The 15,365-nt window shown below is 42.9% G+C and overlaps 1 protein-coding gene across 5 annotated transcripts in view; it reads left to right on the forward strand.

The window, feature by feature from the left end:
- The window catches only part of RRP1B (ribosomal RNA processing 1B), a 30,407-nt gene that overhangs the window by 6,572 nt on the left and 8,470 nt on the right, over positions 1 to 15,365 (forward strand). For all 5 annotated transcript variants that reach the window (XR_014789125.1, XM_084843851.1, XM_084843855.1 and 2 more), the window contains 9 exons: positions 1,373 to 1,434; positions 4,542 to 4,671; positions 5,866 to 5,930; positions 6,446 to 6,609; positions 7,805 to 7,896; positions 8,753 to 8,850; positions 9,034 to 9,053; positions 9,694 to 9,819; positions 11,237 to 11,967. Coding sequence is in view for 4 of the 5 variants with exons in the window: in XM_084843851.1 (XP_084699977.1) it covers positions 1,373 to 1,434; positions 4,542 to 4,671; positions 5,866 to 5,930; positions 6,446 to 6,609; positions 7,805 to 7,896; positions 8,753 to 8,850; positions 9,034 to 9,053; positions 9,694 to 9,819; positions 11,237 to 11,967 (1,488 nt within the window). In the remaining variant the exon portion in view is untranslated. The remainder of the gene's footprint in view (positions 1 to 1,372; positions 1,435 to 4,541; positions 4,672 to 5,865; positions 5,931 to 6,445; positions 6,610 to 7,804; positions 7,897 to 8,752; positions 8,851 to 9,033; positions 9,054 to 9,693; positions 9,820 to 11,236; positions 11,968 to 15,365) is intronic.

A 15,365-nucleotide genomic window follows, 5' to 3' on the forward strand; every position in this document is an offset into this window, starting at 1 on the left:
GAATTGCATTTTTCCCAATTTCCCAAATTTGCACAAATTTGTGCTTGCAGAAATGTGCAAATCCCCCCCAAATGCTTTTCATGCTTTAGACTATGGAGGAAATGCCCATTTTCAGCCAGTGGTGTTTTTTTAATTTTACGTATTTTTCTACAACAAAATTTGAGTAACATTCTGGAAAAGTTTTTTTAAAAAAATCGCTCTGCAAGTTTGCTGAATCTGTGCGACTCAGGAAAAGCTGGTCTGCTGTGGAGTCCACAGGTTGGATTCATAGAAATCTGAGCCCATTTGATTCCAGATTTCTCCAACATCCCTAGAAGAGGTACATGGTTCCACCCTCCTGGAACTGGGATTTCAGGCTGTAGTTGTGAAAACCATACATTTGAATGTTTTCCCATTCCAAAAATGGGGCACATAAGGCCATGACAGGCTAGTTTCTTATCCCTGACATACTAGTTTGCCCTGTACATGTATGAGAATGTAGGTGTCATTCCCAGGCCTACCTTCTGAAGTGGTACAGTCTCAGCAAAGGTACATGATATTTCTGAGTGTGAAGTTCAGCTAGCTTTCTGCAGGCAGTGTTTGTGTGGGAGCACATTCAGATACGTTGAAGGAGATCTAACACCTAACTTATGAAATGTTGCAGTTGTGATGAAAAGCAAGGTTGTACCATGTGACTGTATAACAGTATACATCTGTTCTAACCGCAAGCACATCCCATTGACATCAGTGGAACGTCCTTGTGCATAATACTTTAAGACTGGGACACAAATCTTTCCTGCTTAATGAAGTTTTACTATTGTGTTAATTTAAGCAGTATGGAGAAACTCTGGTATTTTGTCTGTTTTGTTGCGTAGGAAATGCAAGTTGACACTTGAGTTTTGTAATCCCACCACATTTTCTTGTGTAACTTCACAGAGCTTCACAGACAACTCCCCTGTCTTGAAAAATTGAGTGATAGGAGCTGTAGGAGCCCCACTGCCCTATTGCTGATGTTTCACTGTGGCTCCCCCCTCCCCCCATCACCCTCTTCAGAAACACTTCTGCACATTAGGCCAGCATGGAAAGAGATTGACAGGCATTTGGCCAGGCGCCTCCATGCAAGGGGGCACCTGGCCAAATTGGGGTCCCTCTCTCATGTGGAGGAGCTCTAATAGAAAGATAATCAGATTAAAAATACTTAGGCTACAATCCTATATACCCTTACTCCCTAGTAAGTCCCATTCAACACAGTGGGTCTTAATGCTGAGTAGACATGTATAGGATTGAGCCGTTGGTTCAGATGTCTGTCTGTCTGGGACAAACTCGGTGATTTATTTTGCAAACACCCTTGTGACTTGAGAAATTGAGATGAATTGCATCTTTTCTAACCTAGCTGATTCGCATGGTGCTAAGGCAGTCCTTTGAAGTACTGAAAAGAAATGGATGGAATGAAAGGTAGGTGACACCTTAGGGTAGCATGTGGAGATATTTGTCTGTGTGTGAGAGAGAGAAACTGCTCTTGCCCAGCTGGATCCATTGGTGAGCTACCAATGAAATATCCTTAGCTATCTCTGATAGATGTTATGGGCCCCATAACAAAAGCCTATCTTGTGCACACTTTCTTTGTATGTATTTTTGTGCAGGTCTTTTTTGTGTGCGTGGAACTCCTGAGGCTGCAACCCTATGCACACTTACCTGAGAGTAAGTCCTATTCAACAGAGTGGGGACTTAATTCTGTGTAAACATTGATAGAATTATGCCGTTAACTTACCTTAAATCCCATACTTTTGCATGTTACTGAGAAATTGTTATTTATTACATTTTTATACCGCCCCATAGCTGAAGCTCTTGGGCCGATTTACAAAAGTTAAAACATTACAATACAGTATACAAAGTTTAAAAACCATTTACATAAAAGCATACGGACAATATATCCAAACAACATATATCTAAAAACAACTTTGAACTAAAAACAGTTCTTTAAAAATCCTACAATAAAACAACACAGCTTAAAACAACGCAACTTAAAACCAGCATACAAATAAATGAGATGGCACTATATTTATAATTAGTTTACTGAAGTTTACTGCTAAGTAAGTGTGCATAGAACTGCAGCCTCAGTATTAGATTTCAGCATTTGTACTTTTATATATTTTTAAATCTCTCATATTTACATCCTGCATTTCCTCACACCAACTCTGTGTGGTAGGTTAGACTGAGAGAGAGAGAGAGAGAGAGAGAGACTGGCCCAGAGTAATTCAGTTAGCTTAGTGGGGGAGAATGTATTTGAACCCAGGCTTCCCCAACCAAAGTATAACAGTAAAACCACTGCAGGATATTAAAAGCACAATCCTATGCATATTCAGGCAGAAAAAAAGTCCTACAATTCCCAGCATGCCCCAGCCAGCCATAGCTGGCTGGGGTATGCTGGGAATTGTAGGACTTTTTACTTTCTAAACATGCATAGGATGCACCCTAAAAGAGAAAACCTATGTATTTCTACTCAGATGTAAATCCCATTGCGTTCAAAGGGACTTAAACTGGGAGTAACTGTATACAGGATTGCCACCTAAGAGTCTAGAAATGTAATGTCATGACTGAGTGGAAGATGGCAAGCTGCAGAATCCAGGAACGCTCAAATTCTACTTAGATCACTAATGGTCATATTTGTGAGCAATGCCTGCTACAGTTGGAGACTAGAGAAGACTGTGGACTCTTCAGACCAGGTGGATAGAAACTGATGATTTTTTTTAAAAATGTATAACTACTAAACTTCCCTAACTAGGTTAATATTAAATAATCTGGATAGAAGCATGTTAGTCCTACAGTTAATTCCTAAATCAGTGACTTGTACCTGATACACTGAGTTAAATGAGGATTTTCTATGTAAATGAAGAACCTATTGGATCATTTCTCAGACAGAAATGTTTACACGCTGCCTACTAAACATGGATGAAAATAAACTGCACTGGTCTGCCCAGGCCTGCCCAGACCAATGATCAGGCTTTACTTCTATGTATCAGTCATGGGCATTTCATTTTTCCTTGCTACTTTCTTTGTGTGCGGGTGGCACTGGGCCAGAGTCAGAGCAAAACAAAAAATGTGCAACACTGGAAGGTAAAAGACCAAATTGAGCAGGTCTCTGTTGCCATACCTAACCTCACAGACTTTTGTGGGTGCTAGCGGTGAAAAATACAGTAAATGGGAAGATTTACCTCTACAGGTAAAAAAAAAGAGAACATGCAAAATGTACACAGTGACCACATTTGCACATCACACTATAATTTCTAGGTTGTTTAACCCAGGAATTGCTGTGGACAGTTGAAGTGATGAGCACACTGCCTCCGCACTCATGGTTTCCTCTTTCAGTTAACAGCCCAGGAAAGGGCATTCCTGAGTTGTTTTGTGTGCCGGAGTTAACCAACAACCCAACAACAAAACATGGGCAATTAAAGACCTGGTTCACATATAACAGCAGCAAATCATGGGTTAATTGATTCACCCATGATTTGCTTCAGTGCGTGCCGGGTGTGTTCCATGGCCATTTTGAGTATTCAACTCCTGATTGGGTTGATTGGGAGTCGCTACATGACATCTGATCCTGGACACTGTATATTAATCATGGGTTAAACAACCCACAGTTAACCTAATTACTAATTAATAGTTAACCCACGATTTGCCACTGTTACCTATGAACCAGGTCTGCTTAATCTCTTATCTATAGAACTCTATTTTGCTCCCCTAAGGAACCCATGTATCTACTTTGACTCTTTCCATATCAAAGAAGATGCTAGGTTTGCTCCCTCTCTGCTATCCTTCCCCCAGCAAGCAAAGGCCACTTTATTCAAGCAGGCCTTTGGTGTATACGCAAGTCTGTTGGGCTGGAGGCTGTTTTTTAATTGTGCTTAATGTATTTGTTTTATTACTGTTTTTATCAAGTTTTATTAGTGATCGTAAGCAACCTTAAGTGCCATTTTTAGTAGAAAGGTGGGGTACAAGTCAAATAAATAAAATTGCAACCAAACTGTAGAACCATGCAAGTTGCGTCCATCATGCCAAGTAAACAAATGTGTGCATATTTGCTTGGCTTACATAATTTGTCCCAGCTGAACATTTTAGGTTTTGCAGTTGTGCAACATGGAGGCTTAGCGTAGAATCCTAGAACAGCCTTCCCCCACCTGGTCCCCTTCAGATGTGTTGGAGTACAACTCCCATCATCCCCTAGCCAGCATGGCCATTTGTAGTTGTACATCAACACATCTGGAGGGCACCAGGTTGGGGAAAGCTTTTCTGGAGCCCTTGTAATGTGATTTAGAATTGCGCAACTCCTGCTGGGTCAGCATATTTGAAACTAAATGTAATGGCATTTTAAATATATTACAGTATTAAAACAGGGTTTTCTCAGAGGATTTGTTCAGAGAGTGTGCACTGGTGAGAAATCTCATCTCAGACTGTTTTCTCTCTGAGAAGCACTGGACACTCTTCTAGAATGGATAAACTGTCATTATAAGCCAGCTGAATGGAACATGTTTCTCCCCCTACCTTTTTTTTTCTTTTTCCAGTTTTACTGAGCCATTTCTGAACATGTTAATGAAGGAGGTTATTCACCCAGACAGCAATGCTGCCATTGGGATAAAATTGCATTTTATTGACATCTATCTGGAAGAGCTGGCTAAAGTTGGGGCTAAAGAGGTAGGACGCAAAATAATTGCATATTGCTGCGCTATATTGCAAGTCTTCCCTCCAAAATATGTTTAAAACCAGCACAGTCATGTCTTTGCCACAGAAGGATTCTAAAGTCTAGTTTATTTATTTTGTGTGTGTGGTTACTTTTGCTTAGGTCGGGGACTGATGTAGTGCTATATCATCCTCAAACAGATTGCATGCTACACAAATAATATAACCAAATCCTCCCCTTGGAGCACCTTGTGAATTACAAATCTGCTCAACCTTTTTATGGCTGTTGGTAATCTGTAAAATAAAATAAAAATGCCATGTTTGAACAAAGCAGAAAGCACTAGCACTTACAATAGTTTCCATCTTGCAGAGGGAGCGCAAGTGTTCCCGAAAAGCTTTCCCCAACCTGGTGCCCTCCAGATGTGTTGGTCTCCAACTTCAGATGGCCATCCTGGCTGGGGAATGATGGGGGTTGTACTCCAACACATCTGGAGGGGACCAGGTTGGGGAAGGCTGTTCTAGAATTGACAAGCTATATCCAAAAGGTTCAACATAGTACATAATAATCATAATAGTACATAATATAAGTACATAATATAAACACCAGCTGATGCTGGAATAACTGTCATGTGTAATGTTAACAACTGCTCAAAATTCTGACAGCATTTCCTGTAGTGATGTTGTAATAATTCATAAACACACACTGTATCTTCTCAAATTTCTCATCATGGGCTAAATCCAACATAATGCGCACAGATATCTGCTCACACAATGGGAGTTTCCCGTCCCCTCCTACCCCTGCATGGTCCCCAAATCTGCTCTGGGTGGCTTCCCAACCCTCTGGAGCAGATTGGGGGGTGGGGTGAAGGTGGAGGGGGAATTTGATCTGCCAGTGGTGTCCATTCTGCTGGTGGAAAAGCACTGTTGGATACAACCCTATATTTCTGCTGTTCCACACTAGATACCAGTTCTAACCCTTTCAACAGCCTGCATCTGCCAGTATTTTCGGTCTTTGGGGGAGCGGGGGCGGGGGACAAGAGAGGATTTCCCTTCTGTGAATTTAGTTGTGGCATACATAATTATGCTGCAGTTGTAAGCTGCCTTTCCCCCCGCTGATTTACCCTCATGACTCTTCCCCAGAAGCCAATGGCTAGTAGAATGGATGGGCCAGGTTGATGTTGAACTAACCTATGTATTTTATTCTTACAGCTCACAGCAGACCAGAATCTCAAGTTTATTGAACCCTTCTGCAAAATCGTTGCCAAGACCAAGGAGTACGTTCAATAGCTGGAATTTGCTACTTAGGTTGGCTCTGGGAGTTAAAGGGTTGCCGGTGGGGTTTTTTTTAAATAAATGTCATCTGAATAGTCTTGCAGAGAAAAATGAAACATAGGCTGCTGAGAGGGTGACAGTGGCATGTTCAAGGCTAGGAAAGGCTAGCTTTCTTTTGTGCGCCTGAAAATGAAAGAGTGTGTAACTATGGGAACCACATCAGTTTCTTTGTACTGGTAATAAGAAAACCAGTTCTTGATCCTCCAGATGCTGCTACTACAGCATTCAGAACATTAGAGAAAGAATTGGATGAATCCAAAGTTCATTGGATGAATAAAAAATGTTTGACTCTTCGTTAAAAATTCATGGGAGTGACTGTTGGTGGTTCCTTTATTTTCAGTTAAATACATAGAACTCCTGCGATTATCAACACCTCTCTCATGAAAGACTAAAAAGGGAACCCATACATTTGCAATTTTTTGATGCTCTTGTTCCCCCCTTCCCCTTCAACGTACAGCCGTCTTGTGCTGCAAGCTGTAGTCCGTGGTATCTTTGAAACCATTGTGGATCAGTCCCCATTTGCCATAGAAGATTTAATGAAAGAACTGAGAGCCGGCGGTGATGAAGAGTTATCAGAAGATGATGAATGGAGTGATGATGTGGAAAAGCTGATGGCCAGAGGTAAGGGCACTGGCCACTGTGATGCTTGTTCTGGGAACCCCTAGGTGGATTACTGTTGGGCATTCTGCCTAGAGCTGCCTTTGAAGACTCCTCAAACAGTTAGCTCAAATTGTGGCAGCCCACAGCGAAGGTGAGCTGATGGGAACACCTGTGCTGAAGGATGTGCACTGACTCCCAATTTGTTTTCCAAATGCAGTTAAAGATGTTGGTCTTGGCTCCAAGAAGGTTATCAAAAGATGTAGTGATTGCCACCAACTTGAATAGCTTTAACGGGAGATTAGACAGGTTCGTGGAAGACAAAGCTATCAATGGCTACTAGTCGTGACGGGTCTATGTTACCTGCAGTATCAGAGGCAGTGTGCCTCTCTATACCAGTTACTGAGGAACATGAGCAGGAGGGTGCTATTGCACTCATGTCCTTCTTGTGAGAGTTCCAAAGGTGTGAAGTCAGCCACTGTGCGAACAGAATGCTGGACTAGATGGACCTTTGATCTGATTCAGTCTGGCTCTCTTGCGTTCGAAGGCCTCTGTCCAGTTTTTCCAAAGAGACTGCCTTCTTCCATTTCAGTTCCCGTTCTCTTCCCCTGCTCTGCACTGAGTTAATCTGTGGTGGCTTTGCTTAGAGTTATGCCTTAGTCATAACCTGGACTAGCCTTCCCCAACCTGATCCCCTCCAGATGTGTTGGACTGCAAAGCCTATCCTCCTCAGCATGACCATTGGCTGGAGATTATGAGAGTTGTAGTCCAGTGCATCTGGAGGGCACCAGGTTGGGGAAGGCTGGCCTAAACAAAGAAGAAGCAGGACCTTCTTGCTTCTAGATGGCCACTAGAGACCTCCTTCTTCCAGTGGGCCTGCAGGAGGGGGGTCATTGGTTAAATGACCTAATAGAGGATTTTATATTTCTTGTATCTGCCATACAGAGTTTTCTATCTTCCTCTGCCGTGGCTGGTTGCATGTTGATAAGTTTTATTGTGTGTGTATGTGTGGGTCACTTCAAATATAAATTTAAATGGACATGGTTTTATATCGTTGTTGGAACGTGAAACCATTTGTAGCAAGCCGTGTCTCTCCTTCTTTTGTGTGGAATGTTGGCCTCATTGATCTCCATTAAGTCTCTTCTGTGTTCTGCCTTGAGTGCTCTGTTACCCAGGTCTTCAGAATACTTGTTAAATGTGCTCTTTCTTTTGGGTGCAGGCAGGGGCTTGCCAAGCAAACTTTCACCAGGCTCTGAGGCACAAGATAATCTTTTTGAAGATGCAGAAGATAACATTGGGCCTGTTCTCCAGGTAGGTCTTATCTTTGGCACGACACTAATTTGTGTAGGATTTGAACGCCAGCAATTTCCTTGTTAAACCTGATAAGCTACGTAGCCCTCTGTCTCTTGAACTCCTCCAAGTTAATATTAAACTAGTCGGTGGGAGTTTTTCTTTGGACATTGGCAAATACCATACTGTAATGTTTGTTTTAAGCATAGAGTAAATTGCTGTTTCTCAGACTGCAAGATCTGAGACACCAATGTTTCTTGGGCAGTTTTACATGTATTGGCCTGTAAACCAGGGGTGCAGAACCTGATCTGCCCCACTTGGGGTCCCAATTTGGCCCTCTGGGATTCCCCATATGGCCACACTCCCTTTCCCCCAACCACCAATCACTTGGTGGTTTCACGGCTTTTGTGCAGTTTTTCCCCCATGCTAAAAGGTATGGTGGTATTTTCAGCCCCACCCCTTTTGACTTTGATCCCCACCACCACTGGAATGTGAAACACCCCCCCCCCCCCACCGAGAGCGTCTCCAAAATTAAATTAGGCATTCGGGCTGAAAGAGATTTAACACCCCTGCTGTAAACCATCAAGGCTCTGGGTTTCCTGAGGTGTGGTTCTTGATTCTACTGGGATTTCTAAATGGAAGACCTGACTGCTATAGATTAATAACCTCCAGTCTGAGCTGAAGGGTTGCGGTGGGAGTATGAGTGGACTTGGACTGGTGGACAAAGAAGCATATGGACTTGTAGGAGCTGGTCAGGTAGATTCAGTGAGGTTTCCCGTGTGGGAGAGTCACGGAAAATGAGTACATTTTAGGATGGTGTCATGATAACAAAATGAGCAACTCTGGGCTAAATGATGCATTTCTTTTTATTTGATAGTTTGATTATAAAACAGTTGGCGACACACTGTTTGAATTGGCCAGCAGAAAAAACACGCCGACTTTTAACAGAAAGAGACTCTACAAAGTGGTTAAAAAGTAAGTTCCATTGAAAGAAATTCTGACTTGCTTGAGGACCCCCTTTCTTTCCTGATCTTGGACTCCAAGCCTAGCCATTTATCTCTGTTTTTTCACCCCAATAAATGCAAGCACCTCATTGTGTTGTACTTCTTTGTGTTTGTGTGGCTGAAACAACACAACTTCTTTCCATTTATTTTCCAGGTTTCAAGACCTTGCAGAAGGTAAGCCTTCAGCAACATCTTGCTTCAATTTTGTTTCCATGAAGAATTCTACAGTAGCGGATGGGGAAATAGTATAATTGGGTTAGATTTGTAAGCTTGGGAAAAGCTTCATTTTTTATGGGGCGTTTACCTGAGTTCATTTATCTTGGAAGGAATAGTATCCATGATTTTCCAATTCACAGCATAGCCAGTTGGAAAATCAGATTACAGTACCTGATGCTTTACAGGAACCACATTCCCACGGGGGCAAATTGTCCAGGACCACATGCTTGCAGTACATGGAACTAGAGCAAGAAGTGGCCAGCACCACCCCCTTGTCTTTCCGCTCCCCCACCTCCTCCCCACCCAGCAGCCTGCCAGGGAAGGGACAGATCACTCTTGCCAGAGATCTGAACTGATTGCCTTCAGAGGGCTTCCAAAGTGAGGCCAAGGGCCGCAGGTTGCCCCATCCCTGCTTTTCAGTTTGGATAAATGAGATAATGTCTTCCCCTACTCTTTAAACAAAGAACTTAATTTGTTTGACGTGTAAAATAATGGCAAAAGATCCACACCTGAATTGATCTTTGCCAGTGTAGGTGAAGGATCTTCAAAATACTGCTTGCTTTGGGACAACTCTCACTCACACATTCTTTCACATCAGGGACGTTTCCGCAAGATGATTTTCCTGAAGATGTTTCTACAGATGAAGACGACGATACTTTCAGCAGGAGGAAATGGAAAAGGAAATCTGGCAAACCTTTAGTTCCATCTAAGCTGGAAAAAGAAGGTAAGAGAGAAAGCAAATAGCAACATCTTATGCAATCTGCTAACTTAGACTGCACTTTACTGGGAGTGAGCCCCTTTCAACTCAGTAGAACTTAGTACTGAGTAAACATTAGGATTGCATTTCTTTTCCTTTTCTCTAGTAACTGGCTAGTTCATGTTCAGATTCATTATAGCGACAGAGTGCCTTCACCAGCAATGAGAAATGCCTGTTGCTGTTGGACTATGGGTATTAACTGTAAGGAGTGGACTGCAGGTGGGCTCAGGTTTGTGCATAAATATACAGTGTTTTAGAGAACAATCCAATGGCCCCTAGACAGCATCTGGGAGACGTAGGATAGTTTAACTTCCTGGATCCGAGGTCGGAGACATCACCCTGACCTTGGACCCAGGAATCTGAGCTCCCCACCCCCCTCACAGCTGACATGGAGAGAACTGCACCAGCTGCCTCTCCAAGGTTGCAGAGGCGACATCAGAGAAGAGGAAAACAGGGCAGTTCTTTGGGCAGGGAGGGGAGGAGACTGGGGAAGCAGGGATAGAAGCTATCCCAAGCCTCCTTCCCTCCCTCTTTGCAGATCCCTAGGTAGATGGGCACAAAAGCCCGTCTAACAAAAATGCAGAGCAGGAGAAGCTCAGATGGGAAGATTGTCTCCATGATCCCCCCACTCTGCATAGGATGTCCATCAGCCTCTGAGTTCAAAGGCTGATGGGCATCTGGATAGGATTGAGCCCTTTATGTGGAAAAACAGCGATAGTAGTAATAATTATTATATTGTCATGATTGTTAGCCAAGATCCCAGTTATGTTATTACTGCAAATCCTATGCAGTAATAACATAACTGTTGCCCTGTTGGGGTGAGATTGATGGCTCCTCTTTCTCAACATTCCATTTCCCAACAGTGGCTAAAGCAAAGCCTCTGGGAGATGGCAGCAGGAAAGACCTCGTGGCAATATTCATCCCTTCATATTAATCATGGTCCCCAGCACTCAAAGGCCATTTTTTTCTTTATTTAAAATAGGGGTGGGCAACTTTCAAGAGTTGGAGGGCCACATTGCCCCTCCAAAACTCACCCGGGGGGGGGGGGAACCAACGCTACTATTGCAGTGGTTGCCGAAATAGCCATGGCCAAAAAAAAAAGTAATTTTGCTTACCAGCAGAATTGGATTCCCTGGAGACTTCCATGAGGGCGATTCGGCTTCCAGACGAGACGTTGAGTTTTTTGCTGCCACCACTTCAGCAAATTGGGGCGGGAGCGGGGGGGGGGGGTAGGCAAAAGCCGCCATGGGAGCCACTTGTGGCCCATGGGCCACATGTTTCCCACCCCTGATTTGAAGCAGAACTGGTTTCCCAACTGCTGGCATAAGGCTGCTACTCCACAGCTTTATTTTTAATTTTAAAGACATTTAATTTGTCTTGACAGAGAATGCTAACAACAGGAAAAATGGTGTTGAGGAAGAGGAGAACAGTACAGGAACACAGAAGAAGAGGAAGAAGCGAAAGAGGAAGGCCAGCCTGATGGATGACGCTTGCACAGCTGCTGGAAGCAACGAGCAGGCACCAGTCAGCGTAGAAGAATCCAAAGAGCCAAACCACAGCAATGAATCGTCAAGTAGTAAGAAAAGGCAAAGGAAGTCTTTAAGTATGGAGGCTGATGAAGCTGGTTCCTTCGCAACGCCCGTTGGAGGGCCCAGTGACAATTCTACGCTGAAACCGCTGACGTGTTTGGTAAACAGTATAAAGAAACAGCCAAAGAAGAAAAATGGCAGCCCACAGAAAGTCCCTATTGAAACAGTCTGTCAAAATGGACAGGCTGATGTTAGTGCTCAGGAGGATCCTGGCCTCTGTGCTGCAGTCGGCCGTGGTAGTAAAGTGATTAAGAAGAAACGGAAACGAGAGTTTGGGATTATCCCTGGACGTGGTTTTCCTGAAGAGGCTGCTCAGCCGCCAGAGAGAAAAAGCTTTGCGGAGTCAGACTCCACAGTGCTCCAAAAAGTGAAATTGAAGAAGAAACAAACATTGGGGAATTCGGTCAAGATTAGATGTTCCAGGCAGAAAATGATTGGCTTGAAAAAGCAAAGGAAAATCAAGGAAGTCCAGAATTCCATAGAAGAAAAGGAACTTGAAGCTGCAAATAAGAAAAGCAAAAACCACGTAAGTAGATCCATCCTGCCCTAATTTTTCTACCACCACTGGCATATATAGTGCACACGGGTGTCCATCTCCCTCAACGGTTTCAGGAAAGGGAAACCTAAAAGGGGGCAGATGTGAAACCAGTTCCCTCAGCCACTACCCTTAGTCACCTCAACAAACCAGGAGCTTGGCGGGCCACTTGAAGATTAGTAGATCCCCTCTCAGGCTGCACTACACAGTCTGTTAGGCTTTGTGGTCTTGATAGGCTGCTTTATACATACCACAGGATCGGTGTGGTCTTGCCCAAAACAGCTCTGCTTACATTCCAGATCATTCTGCTCCCTGCTTAGGAGATGCATTGAATGCTTAGTTTCACTAGTAAAAAAAAAAAAAAGTATTTCAGGGAATAGGGGCTACCAGCTTTACAGTTAAAGAAAAAGTCAGTCCCAAAATAACCACGTTTCTTTTGAATTCATATCTATTTTCTAAAATTGTGAAGTGAAGGCATTTTCTCTCACTCAGGTGGTTAGTTGCAAAGTTGCATGAGTAAATGGCTTACTATTTGTATTGCCATGACACAATTTAAATCTGGAATTCTACATTATTTTGTTAAATATTTTTATTATATATAGTTTCACAACACGGGTATCTCTACAAATTGCAAAAAGAAAAACAATGGTCTGGGAGTTCATTCATTCAGATCATCTCAAAACATAGATGTACATCAGGCAGTATTACATTACTTCTGCAAAAGTCACTAAATGGTAACCGGTTGGTCCTAAAATCATATTTTGGCCTACTTTCTTTTTTCCTTAGTTATGAAGTAAGTAAGGAATTTTGCTCAGTGTAAGCAAGTGTTAAAGTGATGCAAGTTGTGCAAAGAAAATCCCAACTTCACATATAAACTGATTGGATCTGAGCTAACAGTGACTGACCAAGAAAGAGATCTTGGGGTTATGTGGACAGCTTGATGAAAAGGACAACCCAGTGTGCAGCTGCTGTGAAAAAAGCAAATCCCATGTTGGCCAAAATTAGGAAAGGAATAAAAAATAAAACTGCCAGTATCATACCACCCTTATACAAATCTGTGGTGCAACCATACTTGGAACACTATGTACCCTTCTGGTCATCATACCTAAAAAGAGATATTGTAGAGTTGGAAAAAGTGCGGAAAAGAGCAATTAAAATGATCAAGGGGCTGGAGTAAATCCCCTATGAAGACACATTAGAACATCTGGGACTGTTTAACTTAGAGAAAAGGTGGGTGAGGGGAGACATGATAGAGGTGTACAGAATTATGCATGGTGTGGAGAAAGTGTATAGGGATACCTGTTTCCCCCTCTCTCATAATACAAGAACCCAGAGTCATCCCATGAAGCTGATTGGTGAGAGATTCAGGACAGATAAAACAAAGCACTACTTCACTCAGTGCATAGTTAAACTATGGAATTTGCCAACACAAGATGTAGTGATGGCCACCAATTTGGATGGCTTTAAAAGAGGATTAGACAAATTCATGGAGGATAAGGCTGTCAGTCACTGCTACTTCTGATGGCTACATGTTACTCCAGTATCAGAGGTGGTGAGCCTATATACACAAGTTGCTGGGGTAGGGATGGAGGAGAATTCCGCCACGGATCTCGGTGAGGCTGAATGCCAGTGCATTCAGCCCCCTGAAACCGTGGCGAAACGAAGCTGCTACCCCCCCCCCCGCGAAAGGCGCGTAAAACGGAGCACTCATCTGCTGCCGTTCGCGCTGCTCTGTGAATGGCGGCCGCGTCCCACTGTGTGAACAGAATCCTGGACTAGATGGACCTTGGTCTGATCCAGCATGGCTGTTCTTATGAAGTAAGCATGATCATTGCAGCAAAATCCTATAATTTTGCTAACCGTTCTTTTAAATCTGGAATTTTAGGCAACTTCCAATATTTTGCATGCAAAAACGTAGCAGCTGTTATCATAGAACTAGTCAATTCATAATGCTCTTTATGTGTATATAGTCTTTAGTATAATTCAAAAGTAAAAGTAATGGATCCAGTCAATTACATTCCATTCGGACTCAAAGAGCGCTTATCAATGGGACCTTCTCAAACTGGGGAGAGGTAACAAGTGGGGTACTGCAGGGCTCAGTCCTGGGCCCAGTGCTCTTCAACATTGTTATTAATGACTTGGAGGAGGAGGTGCAGGGAATGCTGATCAAATTTGCAGATGACACCTAACTGGGCAGGATAGCTAATACTTTGGAAGACAGAAACAAAATTCAAAGTGATCTGGAAAGACTGGAGCGCTGGGCAGAAAACAACAGAATGACATTTAATAGGGATAAATGCCAAGTTCTGCACCTAGGAAAAAGAAACCAAATGCACAGTTTCAAGATGGGGGATACGTGGCTCAACAACACTAGCGAGAACGATCTTGGAATTGTTGTCGATCACAAGCTGAATATGAGCCAACAATGTGATGTGTCTGCAAAAAAGGCCAATGCTCTTTTGGGTTGCATTAATAGAAGCATAGATTCCAAATCCCGGGAAGTACTAGTTCCCCTCTACTCTGGAGTACTGTGTCCAGTTCTTGGCACCACACTTTAAGAAGGATGCAGACAAACTGGAGAGGGTTCAGAGGAGGGCAACAAAGATGATCAGGGGACTGGAAACAAAGCCCTATGATGACAGACTGAAAGAACTGGGCATGTTTATCCTTGAGAAGAGAAGACTGAGGGGAGATATGATAGCACTCTTCAAGTACTTGAAAGGTTGTCACAGAGAAGAAGGCCAGGGTCTCTTCTTGATCATCCCAGAGTGCAGGACACGGAATAATGGGCTCAAGTTACAGGAAGCCAGATTCCGGATGAACATCAGGAAAAACGTCCTGACTGTTAGAGCAATACGACAATGGAATACCTAGGGAGATGGTGGGTTCTCCCACACTGGAGGCATTCAAGACAAGGCTGGACAGCCATCTGTCAGGGATGCTCTGAGTTAGATTCCTGCATTGAGCTGGGGGTTGGACTCGATGGCCTTGTAGGCCCCTTCCAACCCTACTATTCTATGCGTCTATTCTATGCTTCTATGACTGTACTATAGCCTAGTTTTTTTCATTATAATTTTTATTTTTTCAAAAATGTTTTGCAACTGGACATATCCACCACATATGAGCAAATTCACTTTTGGCTTTTGGAACATTTCCAGCATAAAGAGCTATTATTCTTAATTGATTTTTCTTATTGTCACAGGAGTTACACACCATCCTAACATCATTTTGAAACCATTTTCTCTTTATATATATTTTCCTCTCAACCACAAGTATTCCCAAACGTCCATATAAATATGATCTTCTATATCCTGTACCCATCTTATCATATATACTTTTACCTGCTCCATTTCACATTAGAATTTTTAAAGTATTTTATATATTTTAGA

This window comes from Heloderma suspectum, chromosome 3 (genome assembly GCF_057233095.1).
Source record: "Heloderma suspectum isolate Gila_16-S chromosome 3, 16-S_ref, whole genome shotgun sequence".
Classification (NCBI taxonomy): domain Eukaryota; kingdom Metazoa; phylum Chordata; class Lepidosauria; order Squamata; family Helodermatidae; genus Heloderma; species Heloderma suspectum.